Below are 15542 nucleotides of genomic sequence, written 5' to 3' on the forward strand. Positions count from 1 at the left end.
TATATTCGTGTGACACATTTACCTCAAATTTTTTAAGTAAATGTGTCACATAAATATAAGTTTAGGATTTTTAATGTCACAAAAAAATATTTTGGGGTAAATATGTCACACGGGTATAAGTTTAGGGTTTTCAATGTCACAAGAAAAAGTTTGGGGTAAATGTGTCACGTGAATAAAAGTTTGGGATTTTTGGTGTCACAAAAAAAAATTTAGTGTAAATGTGTCACAATTGGCATAGTTCGGGGTTTTTGGTGGTTTTTTTCCCTTTTCTCGGTTTTCTGTTTTCTCGAAAACTAGAAAAAAAAAATATTAGACTCTGTCCATTTAATAGATCTCGGGTGAAACTGAAAATCGCGAATGTTGTTATTATTTATATGCATCCTTATTATATATGTCAACCTTTTTTTCTTTTGAGAATATATGTCAACTTTAAACGGCATAGAAGAGATATTACCATTCCGAATGCATCTTCATTATTTCACCCTGCGAGTATCCAACCATGATAATTTCGTCCTTCTAGTTTCTTTCTTCTCTCATAGTTATCTGGATTCTTTTCTTTTCGCCTCCGATAACCTTTATTAAATCTATGGTTTTGCTAGGATTATAATACCAAAATTTCTTATCTGTATCTCCCTAATCCTCATACATAAACCTAAGATAACTCGTGATATCACGGATGCAAACGGATAAAGTTAAAATAACTCTCGTAGCTGGATGTTACACGAGTGCACATTTCAATTTACCTGGCGGCAAAATAAATCATATTATTTTCTTTATGTATGAATAGTTCTAGGTCAAACTTTTGACTTAACCTCGTCCTGTTCGTCCTCTCCGCCTCCTTTGGGAAGCTTCGTCTTACGTCATCGATGAAGTGGCCAAAACCAGAAGGGGTCAACTTGACAACGTTTCTATGTCGGGCATCCTCGGCCTCATTCGACGTGGATCCCCACATGAACATATCCAAGTTGGAACGCCCAATTCCCCTCGAAATCGAAATGCGTGTGCGACGTCGTGTCACATCCGAATTCGAATATGAGCTGGAGCCAAGAAAGCTTCGATGTACTCTCTTTTGCGGTCCCTCCTTCGGATAAATATCTCCACATAAACAACACATCGTTAAAATGGAATAAGGACACTAAGAGTATCGATATTTATGTACAATACTCACTTTAGTATCAATATTTTTTTATTACTTAAGTGTCGATTTTTTTTTTAAAAACGGTTTTTTCAGTATCAACTTCGGTGAATTTAGTCGGAAATCCGACGTGGCATCTACATGGCTTGTCGGAGCTTCCACATCAATAATGAAAAAAGCCAAAAGTTAAAAAAATTAAAAGACTAAAAAACAAACTAAAAAAAATAAAAAGATAAAGAAAAACTCTATGTTGCCGCAACTAGGGCTTGGAAGCCCTCGCCTGCCAAGTGGCCGGCGAACCCCACTGGCCATCTCCCACCCTCGCCGGCCATTGCGGGCAATGGTGGGCGGCAACGATGGCGAGGGCTTCCAAGCCCTCGCCGCCGCAACAGATCAATTTCCTTTTTTTCTATATTTTTCTTTTTTCTAGTTATTTAGCTAATTTTTTAATTTATTTTATTTTTTTAAAAATATTTTAGCTTATTTTGTAAAAAGATATTACACTTAGTGTCCAAGTGGACCAATTTTTCTTTTAAAAAATGCCACTTGGACACCACGTGGACTGAATTTTCTTTTAAATTCCACATAATATTAAAAAGTTAATAAAAAAAATGTCACATGTACTGATTGAGCGGAATTGGCATTTAGGTGATTGTTTTTCTCTAATTTGGTACTTAAGTGATTCAAAAAAATATTAGCACAATAGGTGTTTTTTTGCTGTTTCGTGTATAAATAAGAAGAACATGCTTTTTACAAGTTTTGTTTTTTGTTTTCGGGCGAATTTCTTTTTACAAGTTCATGGGGTTGCTATTGTTAGCTTGGATCCGCATTCTGTTCACTTCGGCTCCAACGACAGTAAATTATAGGAGCAGCCCCGACTTAGGTAACATGGGCATCTACAGGAAAAGGTGACACGTGTCAAACCGACGTACATTGTGCGGTGGTCTACTGCGTTTTAGAAGGGGACTATGCACAAGAGAATTCCTTTTTATTTTTGAATTAGTATCACGAAAATATGCATGCACAATTTTATCATCTGTTAGTTTCCTTTACATTAGATTAATAGTACGAAATACTCTAAACTGATATATATATGTGATAAACGGGGGATATAAACTCCAAACCGATACATCCGTCAACTATAATATGACATCTAACTCTACAATTCGATGGTAAAATTTAACGAAAACTAACGGAATATAAATTGGTCAAGTGTACCAATTTGAGGTAAATTTGATATAAATGTATCAGTTTAGAGTTTTCATGGTATTACTATTTAGTTTATTATTCATATTTACAGGTGATGACCGCCGTTAATATCCCTTCACAACTATCGAAACACATTCATGTTTACTTGAATAATCAAAAGGAAAAAATTCACCAAAAATTATAAACTATTTTCATTGTAATACGTTTACTCTAAAAGTTTTTTTGGTAACACTCCGTTTTAGGCTCTATTTTCTTTGCTAAAAATATTTTATTTTTATTTTTTAGTATTCGAATCGCTTAGGAAAACAAGTCAAAGAAAAATATTCTTCTGAACAATGAAAAAACATATTCTTAAATTGAGTTGAATGATTTCCTCTTTAAAAGATCGAAATTCATTTTCAAAATATGGCTAGATATCGAGGTTTTGAACAAAAACTCTGCGTTTGGTCACGAGACATAACGCTCATTCTCGAGTCCCCATTGCCTAAGCTTGGATCCATTAAGGTCGTCCCCGTGCCCAGTCCCTGTGTCTAGGACCAAGTCCCCGCACCTTTGCCAGGCTCCGTTGAGGTAGGGGTCGAGCCCCCGATGCAAGTGTCCGATCTCCGGTGCCTGGCCCTAGGTCCATCGTGGATGGGCTCGAGGCCTTAGTGCCTGTGCCCGATGCCCCCGCACCAGGGATGGATTCACAAAGGCCGAACGTAACAAGAGTGAGCAGTTGCAAGGTCGGTCCAGGTTTCACCTCGGGTCATCATTTGTGCTGGAGCAGCAAGTGTTCAAATCCAACACTCCGTCCGTGAACGATTGTCCCCAAGGGCGAGAAGCAAGCGCACTCATCATCCATGCTCGCCATTATTTTATCAAATGCCAGCTAATCCTTTGAATGATGAATTGACGATCTTTTCTGCGGGTTCTGTTTCAGAGTTGAAGAACTCGGTGTTAGAAACGAGAAACGATTGGCCGGGCTGGGTTCAACGGGTCAATGCCACAAATGCCGTCCAAACCCCCTTTCTTGACTTTCGAGAGCGGGTCCTTCTTGGTAACTAGCTGTCCGAGGTTGATTCTCAATTGGCCTAAACCCTAGCCTGAATTCTGACAGTCACGAGCAGTTAGCAGTTTGGTTCTTTAATTTCACTTGCTCGACAAATCTGGAGTCCACGACAACACAGCAAGCACTTGTACCTCCATGGGAATGGAGCCCTGGAATTGGCAAACCCAATTTGTTTTTGCTTTTCCTGATCCTGGCTTTTAATTCTGGGAATCTTCGAGTGTAATCAGTTTTCACAGGAACATGGATCGGCCATGTGCTAACCTAAAACCGGAAAATCACAGAGCGCAATAAACCCAAATGTGATGGGGACGAAGGAATTATGGAAGAGGAAAACTTCAAAGAACAGAGAGGCAACACAGTTCTATTAAGAGTTGAGGCTGCCAAAAAAGAGCGCCTGCTCACATCTGATGCAGAATCTCGTCTGCGAATTTATATACACAAAACACATATATACTCATTCCTCACACTTCAAAAAAGGGAATCAATCTTCATCGGGGATCAGAAATGGAGCCACTTAAAATGCAGGCCTCCATATCGCCCAACAAGCTGCATCTTATCAACTGATCTCGAACACTAACTCACGGGTCCTCCTAAGCTACCAGCACTGATCCGTCTCCCACTTCCGACTCGGCCCATGCGCTGACGCAGCGGGGACCGACGCCGCGAACCGGCCAGGCACCTGGAACAGCGTCCGGTCGTAGTCGGCCCGCCGGTCCGGATCCGAGAGAGTGGCGTACGCGTCGTGGACCCGCATGAACTCGTGCCCCGCCGCCGCCGCCCCGGCCGAGGCGGCGACGTCCGGGTGCAGGACCCTGGCGAGCCTCCGGTAGGCGGTCTTGATCTCCTGACCCGTGGCGCCGGCCCGGACCCCCAGTACCTCGTACAGCGACGACTGGGGGTGGGCCCCGGCTGCCATCGGCCTCGGCCTCTCGGCGGTCGACGCGCAGTAGGCGGAGACGCGGATGGGGCGGCACCGGACGGAGGACGGAGAGGGCGCGGGGTAGCTGCGGCAGGGGAAGGGGAGCGCAGGATTGGAGGAGACGGCGGAGGAAGAGAGAGACGCGGAGGCCATTTGGCAAACGTCAATGCGGGACAGTCTGAGGTGTCGTTGTGTGCGTTTTGGATTTGATTTGTGGCGTTTGCTGCAAAGTGGAGAGCTGTATGCTACGGTTAAGGAAAGATCGACTGGAGTTTGGGAGAATATATAGGGAGTTCGGGTGTGGGAGTTAACCATGGTTAGTTGCGTTGGGTTAAGGAGGAGGAGGAGGGTTTGAGGCTTATCCGGATCCGAGGGTGACTCAGCGAAACGTCGGTGTTTCTCGATAGAATCTCTTTCTCTCTCTGCCCGCACATGTTGGAGATAAGGACTGAGACAATCTGTCTGAGTTGGACAAATTTAATGAAAGTATGAGAGAAGGATAGTGAATTTCGTTGCACCGAGCCTTCTCCTTAAGTAAGATTCTTATGAAAATGCAGAAAAAAATTCGTTTGTTATTGCGTATTATGGTAATTTATATCCATAAAGTAAATAATTACACCAAACATAAACTCTTTCAAATGATAGATCGTCGTTTCGTGAGCTACAATTTTCAGTAATCTTTTCTGGCTTCGAAAATTGAAAAAAGATACGAAATGCTGCCCATTTTTATAGATCTCACATGAAACTAAAAATGAAAAAGTAGGGGCTTCTTGGCTCCGTTTGCTTCGAAGAAATTGAACAATTTGGGAAACACTTCCCCAAAATTGATTATTTATATCCTTTGAAATAATCAACAAATGAAAATTATTTTTCATTAACATATTTGTTAAGGATGAAATTTCATTTCTTTAAACGATACAAGCGATCATTTTGAATAAAAATATTTTTTAAATTGATTCACTTATTATGAAAAATAAATGGAGCCTTGGTACGAAGAAATAGATCACCCAACTTACTTATGAATCGCGATATGCTTACAAAGTGGAAACGAACCGAACAACGCGACCGAATAATTCGAATTTGCATGAGGTACAAATGTCGATTACGAGTTTCAATTCTTTTTCCTTTTTTCTGGTTTCTTCCGACGGAAATTGCGCGTTCCAACCTGGCGTGGGGGCATGGGTTTCCGTGGGGAACGGGCCAGAGCCAAATTTTCAGTTTCGTCGAATGAGCCGACAAGGCCAAGCAACAGTGACGGCGTCGAGTTGACTCGCCTTTTCAGCTGACTTCATCAATGACCTGGACGAAGTTTCCAAACGGGGGGCGCAGAGAACGACCGGAACTATAATCAGGAGAGCCAAAATCGAGTTGGACAGATACCATGGCTCTTCATCTCCCTCGGTTTTTTATTGAATTGAGGTTTTTTTGGGTTAAACCCAATACTGTGGTCTGAAAGTCGGCTTTTTGCGGCTCTTGCTTTGATCCCTCCACGCCCTTCCCACTTCCCACATTCTCTGCTTGACTATAGATGCTCTCTCTCTCTCTCTCTCTCTCTCTCTCTCTCTTGTAAGCTCTAAGCTATTTTATTTGAGGGGAAAAAATAAAGCAATTTGACTTTGTCCCTTTGCAGCCCCGGCACCGGGTGTCGTGTTACGTGTGAGGAACGGGGAGATATGGATAATAGACAATATTAGTAGAAACCCGGCAAAAATATATACTCGACATAGGTTACCGGAAGCGGAAAGAGACTATTCTAATTATTATGAGAAGAGGATAGACACTTGAGAGATCATTGAAACAATTGAATACTCACGAGCAAAAGTAATGAGGATGCATTCGGAATGAACTCGGTTTTTTTTTTAGACCATATTCTCCTCCAGCACTACCCTTTCTAATTAGTGAATTAAAAGTGAGCGAATCTCACCGGCATGCGAAATTCAGCAAATAAAAATGTGGGCAATGTCTATGGTTGTACTTAGCCAATCAGAAATGTGGCCAGGGAAAAGTTCCTCAAACTAAGGTCTAAAGAAAAAATGGCACATGTTTCTTATTCCGATGATCGAGAGGGAATTTAGGAAATTAGAAAAACTAGCTGCACTAGTCCGTCCAGATCTTTCCCTTCTACTCCCCCACTTTTCATCCTCCCATCAAATTGTGATGTGCTCTGAGTTGGGGACAAGATCCCCTATGACGAGGCGTACAGAAATATGAAGTTGTCTATATTTATCGTATAGGGGTCTAGGACATCAAAATCGTGTCGTGCGCATCAACTACAGGTAATTTTGTTCCCTAAGCACTAAGCAACTCCGAGGTAAAAACAAACACATAATTTTTTTAAGATGATATCATAATTGATTCAAAATATATATATTTAGACCTAAAAGCTCAGGTTCATGTATGAAATGGTTTAGAGTCGAGAGCTCAGAAATGAATTTTTTTTCCCCTTTTTTTTTTGGTTGCCTCCGATGACGATTAGAACTGTTGCATTTTGTTTACGACTTTCGAGATTGGGTCGGGTCAGTTCGGTTGATGTGGTTGCGTTGTTACCTTCGGATCTGCATTCTCTTCACTTTTGTTAACTAATAATAAAATTATCTCAACCCCCAAAAAAAAAAAATAATAATAAAATTATAGGAAACAGGAACCGCAACAGGATAAAGGCAGATTCTCACTCTCGGACACCCGTGCGATGGCGGATTCGTGGGACACGTGTCGGACCGTCGTGCATTGGTCGGTGGGTCACTGCGATTTCGAGGTGGACTACGTACGATGGAATCTTTACCTTTTTCTTTTTCTAATTGAGACTTTTTACAGTCTACGAACACCATTAGCATCCCTCCACGTGTACCGACGCAAACAGTAAAGTAAATCGTCGCGACGTTTTCCCGTTGACCTGAGCATGACCTTGCCAACGTTCGGTGACCCGTTTTGATTCCAAAATCATTGTGTTTTTTTTTTTTTTTTTGGGTCCGATCAAAATCATTATGTTTGGCCGGCGACCGTTCCCAGCATGAGCATGTGGGTTCAACCGCAACGACGATGTTAAGAACGCTAATAACAGAAATAGATCCGAATCCCCTAACACTGCCAATTCAATATTAGAGGTGACATTATCAAATCGAGCCATCCAAATTAAAATAAACGGTCCGATTTGATTCATGTTTCTTATTCAAAATTTTTAAAAATTCCCACCCAAAATTTTCCTCCATTTTTAAGAGATAACATGGATCAAATCAGGCTGTTCATTTTGATTTGGACGGCCCAATTTGATCAATATCACCCCTAACATTGAATTGGCAATGTTAGGGCATCCATTTCTTGCATATTTCATTCCTCCGGTGAATTCTAAGTCGAAACACGTGTAATTCATATGTCTTGTACGCCTGATGTGTCGAAAATTTTGCCAATCCTAATCGCACAACATCTTGATTTGATAATCTATCTTTGTAACCATGAAAGTTGAGTCCAATCTAACAAGGGTTCTAGCTCTGTTGAAGTTTTTATTTTCCCCTTTCTTTCCTCAGTTTTTTGGAAGCACTCCATTAATTACGGCGACGAGTGCTAAAAAATTTCTTTCGCTTTAGATTTATAATTTTAGCTAGATTCGAAAAACAAAGCTGTGTTTTATGGTGCTGTGAGCCGGGGTCAAGGTTAATTGCATTGTGTCATGCTTGAATTTGACGGTCGGTGTTGATAAGATCTAGATCGAACAGGTGAGAAGATACATGATACAAATGATTGATGTTGACAAATTTGGATCCAACGGCTAACAAGGCAACATGCGACATTTCCGGCCATAAGGTCATGAGGAAGTAATTCAACAAAATGCGAAAAGCGAATACCTAGGATTCATTTTCATAGTGAATATATATTGCTGAAGTGTTTAAATACTGAAAATGAAAGCGAAAAATCGCATATGTACAATAGATGATAATTAAAAGAAAATCATCGGTTTCTTAAAAAAACACGAAAAAGCTACCATTATCGAGAAGTTTTGATGTCGATAATTGATAGGAGTTTAAGTTTCCATCACACATCACGTCTCTTTTTAACATGCAATGCAAGTGATCTATGGGATAAAACATTTAAGTCGTGTGTCTAGAGGTCGCGCACCTAATGACATTTTGAGTGCTGTTAAAAGTACTGACTTCGATACTTAAGGTACTTATCAAACACGCATTTAATGGCATTACATCTCTCGACATTGAGCGCTTTTTTCATGCGGCAAATTCACGAGACTGAGGCAAACTTCAAGTGTAAAGTGTGGAGCGAAATCGAAGTCAAAAGTTCCGATGGAAAGTTTTCCATGATCTGATAATTCTGTGTGCAAACAAACGTTAGAGAGAGAGAGAGAGAGAGAGCTAAAAAACACTGCTAAAAACTCTGGCCGGAGAGAGCAAAGCCTTGTCTCCAAAACTAAAATTACTTTGATGACGATCCGTTTATGTGAAACTCACTTTGACTCGATGCAAGTGTAGCGGGCTTTTATCCTTGGCCCAGGTCTGTGCTAACACGCATGTTCAGCTCAGAGTCCATTTGGCCCACAAGATGCTCGGACCATGCTTAGCTCGACAAGTAATGACCACGATCACCAACTCTAAACCTGACTGCAAAAAGCTGATCTGAGAGCAGATCATCATCCAAATGACCGTATTGAAAAGAAATTTGATAATCAACGTCAAACCATGTGCATTGAGAATGTGAATCTAAATAATCTCGACACTTATCTTTTATTGGACATGTCTAGCCCGGTGAGAGTTGATTAGATCGAATTTGGGTCGTGTCATGAATGATCCAATCCAAATAGCATGTTTTGACCCATTAATTTACACTGTTGAGTTTTTAGACCAATACCCAATCCATCTCGGATTCATTTTTAACATTTTTCGATGTTGTTGCCTTTGTGGAATGGACTTGTTATGGACAGGAGTGTGAAAGTGATGATGAAAGACTGGCCCGGAGCCGTCCACAAACTATGAAACCGATTCTGAACTTATGTTTCAGGTTAAATATAAACAGGTTTCACTAAGTACTAGGCATTCTCTCTAATTGTTTTCTATTAGACAAAATCCTCCGCCTACCGCAGGGTACACCCTTGAGACCCTCCTCCTCTTCGTCACCCATTGGTACCACCTCAAGCTCACCAGTCCGGCCGCCTCCACCACCTCCCTACCGCCGCTTCAATGATAATTAACAGTAAGCATCATTGCACCCCAGAATTCAATTCCATATATCAACAGCTATGGGAGGTTGATCATACTGGGGTCTGGAGTTGCGCTCTCTGAACTTTATCAACAGATGTGGATCTCCTTTCTCGACTCCAGACACGCGACTCAACTCCTTTGTCCGAATCTGCAATTACTGGATGTTATTAAAACAATCAAGAAACCAGTAGAGATAGCAAATTGACTCAAGCGTCCTAACTCAAACATCCTCGATCGAAATCGCAAACCCTAGCAAGCAAACAAGGCGGTGAGGGCAAAGGGGTGCACGGTGCTGAAGTCTGGAAGGGCGATAAGGAGAAGAAGAATAGATAAAAGCCCATATATATCTAGTCTCTATCCTCAATGTTGGTTCGAAAAATTGTGGGTTTTGACCTAGCATTACAAATGTTTCGTCTCATCATTATCAGACCGTATGTTCATTTTTGACTGAAAACCACTTTCAACTGTATCTTCGTCATGTACTTGCAATCTTCTCTCATTTGCTTCTAAAGAACCAACAGCGCACTTATAGACAGGTTATCAAATCCTTAGATGATTCTATAGTGGTGATAATAGAATTGTATTTCCTAGTGAGTATCACCAATATTTTCTCAACAATCCTCTGATCGGTGATTGCATCTCCGTAGGCTCTCATCTGATTTACTAGTTCTTTCAACCGTCCACAATATTCTTGAACACGCTCATGCACTTTTATTTTAGAATTCTCGAATTCTCTTCTTAGAGTTTGAAGTCGTATAGTGCGTACTTTTTTCGAGCCTTGATATTCTTCTTGTAATACTTCCCATGCTTGCTTTGTCGTCTTCGTGCCGATGATTCTCGAAAATATCGTATTCGAGAGTGCTTGCCGAATCACGAATAGAGCTCGTGCATCCTTCAGCCATAGTTCAGCCGGTCGGAACACTTGCAGCTTCTTTCGAGGCTTCGTATCCTTTCTCGACGATGTCCCATAAGTCTTGGGCCATCAAGAATGTAATCATCTTGATGCTCTAGTGATCATAGTTGTTTCCATCAAATATTGGGATGGGGAATGATGTGGTGGTGTTGGCCATTACGAAGTTGGTTAGAACAAATGCTCAAAACTAACGAATCGCAAACGTGGCTCTGACACCATTGTTGGGACTTTGTGGAAGCGTGTGTATAAGTGTGTGTGTTTGGATATGAAATATAGAGAAATAATGGCAAGAAGATTAGCAAAGATAAGAAGGATATTTGATGTAAAACTTAACAAGTAAAAAGACTTACAAAAGAATCTCCCATGTAAAAAGACTTACATGGGAGCACACCAACAATGAAGGACCAAAAGCCTATATTTATAGAGTACATCACCGACTTATGCCCCACCGCGATTATTATTATTATTATTATTTTTATTTTTTTTTGGTCTTCACCGCCAATTCTGCATTTGACAGAAGTGGATCATACTTCTACAAGTGTCCTATGATTTTCTCCTGTCTCCTCCGAATAGTCTATTTTCTCAAATGTCATATATGGTGAGGTGTTGGCAAGGAGATCCTGGCTTTGCCGATGAAGCTTAGTTGTGTCATTTTATTCCTTTCCTTGGTAACTTTTCTAAAGAATTTTCCTTTTTCATTCAAATTCCAGATGATGCTTTATGGTGCAATTTTTGGCTGCTTGTTGCCCGTTCTTTCAATATCATCTTTTCTGAGCTATAAATCGCCACTCATGTATCCAAAGGATGAGGTTGGTTCCAAACTTCTTTTATATTACATTTGTGCCTTTGTGCAGGAACTTGGGTAAGTCTGTTACCACATTGTATTTTCATCTCCAGAAGCATACTGGGCAAAACTGGCATTGCTGACTAATAAGACAGATCTAATTGAGGGTCACCCGCAGGCCGACCATCTGTCAATGGTGGTTGTGTACAAGAAATGGGGAAAAGTTCTTAATAAGGTTTGTTGGCTTTTGGCTTCCATTAGGTCTTCAAATAGCTCTCCAAAAGCATGACTTATGAATTTCACGACAAGTAGTGGTAATGCATGTTCAGGACGATGATTATGGGGTCGTAATGTGTTTTCTCCTTTTATATTCTCGTCTCTTTTTGTGTTCTTCTTTGAACATCTCTCGCATGTAAGCTGGATATTCCCATGGTGGATGGTGCTAAAGAGACTTTATTTTCCAGTTACTTTTTGTTATTTTCCATTTCCCTTTCTTTTTACAAATTGAACTTAGGTAAATGAAGTAATTCTCTGCTGTTAATATAGTACATGTAGTTTTCGAATGAAACTATGCCATGTCTATCCAAAGCATGCTGTTCGTTGCTTGTAATAATGTTGCTTCTGCAGAAAGGAGTCAAAGCTGCTCACCAGTTCTGCAATTCATACTTTCTGAGCTGTCCAGTTATGTTTATGATGAGGTGAATCTCTTCTTAACTTTTCATGTTGGTGGTAAGCCAACTGGTCCAGTACCTCCTTTGTTTTCCTTTTGCTTCTGATTTTCTGATGGAGGTACTAATCTGTAGGGAAATGAGGGTGCAGTTTGGAACTCTGCTAGCAGATTTGGGCTTATCACTTTTCACAAGAATTACCAGGTGGATGTTCTACCTGTAGTTAATGCACTAGTTGATCTGTATACTATTCATGTCTTCATTATTCTAATCCACATTTTAAAATTGGTTGGAGTACATTAATTACAACCTCGGCTGCTAATATGAGATATTCAATAATCGATATTTTTACATGATCGAGTAGCTGTAAGCATTGATATCCTTACATTCTCAAGCAACTGTAACGGATGTTTCATGATACATCCCTTTTACATTAAATTAATGTTACCACATGTGATTTTATAGATCAAATTTATGCTATAACGTTAGAGTTTATCAGAAATATCACTATTTACGCGATCTTTCCTTTTTATTCTCTTATTAAAAAAAATTACAGCAACCACAAAATTGGTACAAAATTATACTACGGTAGCTAGGACTATACCATGTAACTGTAGAGAATTATCTTTGGTGCTTTACTTATCAATTGCTCTTTGTGATACAATTAAAGCTTGATACCTAGCTACTCAAAAAAACAGAATTGGTCAAGGTATTTAATTACTTTTCGAGTGTGGAAGGATGGTTTGGAAGAGACAGGCATTTAGTTGATTGAATATCAAATTGATGGGTTATATGTCACGAAGATCCCAAGCATGCAAACTTAACTGCGTGTGATATCCCTATTTGGGTTATCCCTTCCTTCAATTGTTAGCAGGGCATCTATTGACAAGATTTATAGCCAACCCAATTGTTGCTCTCATAAATTTTCAGAAAAAATCTGACTTTTGGGCCTAACACTCTGCTGTGATTCTGCCCTCGGGTGATTCACTTGATCCCAAGGCCACAAGGAAGCTTTCATATATCGCTCGACATTTTCAATATGAAGTTTCGTTGAGGATAGGATGGACATTGTCGTCAGCAAGTGAATGCCCGAGTTCCGCCAGGAGCTTTAGTCTTTCTTGGTTTGGTGTCTCTGTCGGGACTTGTTGACAGATAAGCTATATTGGTTTTGATAAGACAGAACTCTGTGGTTTGAGTTTGCTTTATATGCGGTAGATATATCTCCAAGATCACATTAGCTTGCACTGTGATTTACATGCGTGTCGTTCACATTCTTATTTCGCGAAAATCCATTGTAGCTGGGTCCTTTGGTTGTCACGTGGGAAGAAATTGATACCTTGTCTTGCTTATTCATATCTAAGGTGGTGCTGTGCTCAACTGTTTTTGCATAGTCTTGTTCTCCCATCTGAAAGGGTGAGGTTGTTTCCATGTCGGTTCTTTTCCCTGAGGATACGGAGTGATATCAAGTGGTCCTATTTAAGTGTGCTCCTCGAGCCAGATTGTCCTAGGTAATTGTATTTTCAGGGAGAATTTTCAATTCATAGCGTGCTTTAGATCCTTGTATCTTTCCAGTAGTTGACAAAGTTATCCTGTTATGATATTGTGATGGAAAGAAATAGAGCACTTCATTTCTCTGTCAAGAATATTATGAATTGATGCTTCCCTTTTTCCTTTCAATTCTGCATGAAACCCACCCTATTGTGTCTTTGATATTTCTGGATTCCTTTATCTTGCGCGGTTTTCGGAAGAAGATGAATTTGTGGAATTCTGAAGGATAGGGACTCATGTTTTGCAACTTAGGGCAGGCTTTGTGATTAATCGTAGACTAAGTTTAGTCCACAGTGATAGAAGGTAAATCAATTGCCTAAGCAAGGTGAAAGCTTAACTTAAATTTGAGCCCTAAGAGATGAAATCCTCGGTTTCAAATGCAAATGGAATTAAATGTCATGTCGAATCAATCGAGCATTTTCACCTTTAGTTCTCCTCAAATCTTTTGGAGGTGTTTGATTCTTCTCTACAGCATGCCATGTGACTTTGTGAGGTGAGGTCCCTGGGAGAAACAGAATTACAGCAAGTTTAGTTGCTAAAAGTTATTTAACACGAGTATTGAGCATCATCTTCTATATTGCTTCCGATTGTGTATGACTATTAACTTCATAGGAGCCGCCTTTTTATGGGATAACACTCTTCAGTTCATCTTGGCTAATTGCATTTTGAGATGAGTTATGGTTTTTGTCTAATGACGAGGTGAATGTTTGAACATTGTTGACACCCGATTTTTTTTAATCGGTTTTCCTTTAGTTTTATTTTCTAAAATTCATCAAAAATTTACAAAAAATCAAAAAATTATAAAATCAATATTGGAAGCCTTGGCCAAGCATAAGGAACCAATTTTGAACAAAAAATAATTTTTCATATTTTTCACATTTTTTTAATATTTTCGAAAAATAGGAAAATATTATAAAATTCATAAAAAATGCTTTTCGAGGTCACAAAAATACACAAAAATGTCCAATATTTTTCATTTAATTCCCTTTTCATATTGACCTCATAAAAAATTAAAAATTGAATCCAATTTTAGGTGTTTCTTTATAATGCCTAGAGTTGAATTTCCATAAAAAATACCAATTGAGTCTTTTTATTTGCAATTTTTGCACATTTTGTGTCTTGACATTCAATTGCAGTCCCTTTGAACTTCAATTTGATCAATTGCACCCTCAATTACGCGAATTGCATGAATTGGACAAAATTTCTAAAGAATCTTGCAATTTAGTCCCTCAATTTCTCAATTTTTGAAATTAATTTTAATTGCGGGACTATCATGGTAAAATTGGACTGTCCCCTTATGTTTTCATGCATTTCAAATCGATTGGCATAGGTCCCATAGTCCAATTTAATCAAATTAACACTCAATTGAAAATTTCCCCAATTTGGGATTTTAGAAAAATTTGGGCCTTTCATGGAAATTGAAGTGAACTTTTGGGCAAAATTGCATTTCTAGATAGAATTAAGGTCCCTAAGTTCAATTTTGAGGTTTAATTGCAAAAATTCCCCATCAATTGTGGTTAATTTTGAAATTTTTGGAAAATTCACTATCCGAACAGGTTCGGACCGGTCCGATCGCCGGTCGGACCGGTCCAGCACAGTGTCATCTTCTTCACAGAATCGCGCGAATTACAGGTTTGAGAGTTGGATTTCAATGGCAAAATTGAAGGCCAATTCATGTATGATTAAGCTAATTGGTGTGGGGGTTTTCATGTGCGGGTCATTCTCCGTCAATTGCCACCGGCGGCACGGCCAATGGCCGCCGGAGGTGGCCGGAATCGATGGTCAAAGCCCCGGCGCTTGAAAAAGTCAACATCTTCGAATCCGGGTCTAATTCATGCTCGTTTGAGCTCGATTAAGGGTCTAACGGACGTTGACGGAATCATAACCGATTCCATCACCGTTCGGCGACCAATTTGCATGTGAATGGCACGTGAATCGTGGTCGGCGAACTCACACCCGTGCGTGCCCAAATTTGAAACCGAGTATAAAAGGCCAAGAGGATTCTAGAACAAGGAGGGGGGGCTCATTCGCCTCGCTCGGGTAGCAGATTAGAGAGAGAAAGAGAGAAAGTTAGAGAGAGAGGCTGCGGCGACGCCATTGACGAAGCTTCG

The 15542-nt window shown here is 40.1% G+C and overlaps 1 protein-coding gene and 1 long non-coding RNA gene across 2 annotated transcripts; one reads left to right on the top strand and one right to left on the bottom strand.

Moving 5' to 3' along the window:
• Positions 1-3716: 3716 nt before the first annotated feature.
• Positions 3717-4485, bottom strand: LOC115748908 (chaperone protein dnaJ 11, chloroplastic-like). The gene has a single exon (XM_030685562.2). The coding sequence runs from the start codon at positions 4465-4467 to the stop codon at positions 3991-3993; it is 477 nt and encodes a 158-aa protein (XP_030541422.1). The 5' UTR covers positions 4468-4485; the 3' UTR covers positions 3717-3990.
• A 6494-nt stretch (positions 4486-10979) lies between these two features.
• Positions 10980-12089, top strand: LOC115748911. Its single transcript, XR_004016274.2, has 3 exons — positions 10980-11099; positions 11843-11913; positions 12019-12089. It is a non-coding gene; the product is annotated as an uncharacterized LOC115748911 (long non-coding RNA).
• The last annotated feature ends 3453 nt before the right edge of the window (positions 12090-15542 follow it).

This window comes from Rhodamnia argentea, chromosome 2 (genome assembly GCF_020921035.1).
Source record: "Rhodamnia argentea isolate NSW1041297 chromosome 2, ASM2092103v1, whole genome shotgun sequence".
In the NCBI taxonomy this organism is placed as follows: domain Eukaryota; kingdom Viridiplantae; phylum Streptophyta; class Magnoliopsida; order Myrtales; family Myrtaceae; genus Rhodamnia; species Rhodamnia argentea.

Excerpts from the sequence above, each read along its gene's own strand:
- LOC115748908 (XM_030685562.2), bottom strand. The coding sequence starts at position 4,467 with ATGGCCTCCGCGTCTCTCTCTTCCTCCGCCGTCTCCTCCAATCCTGCG.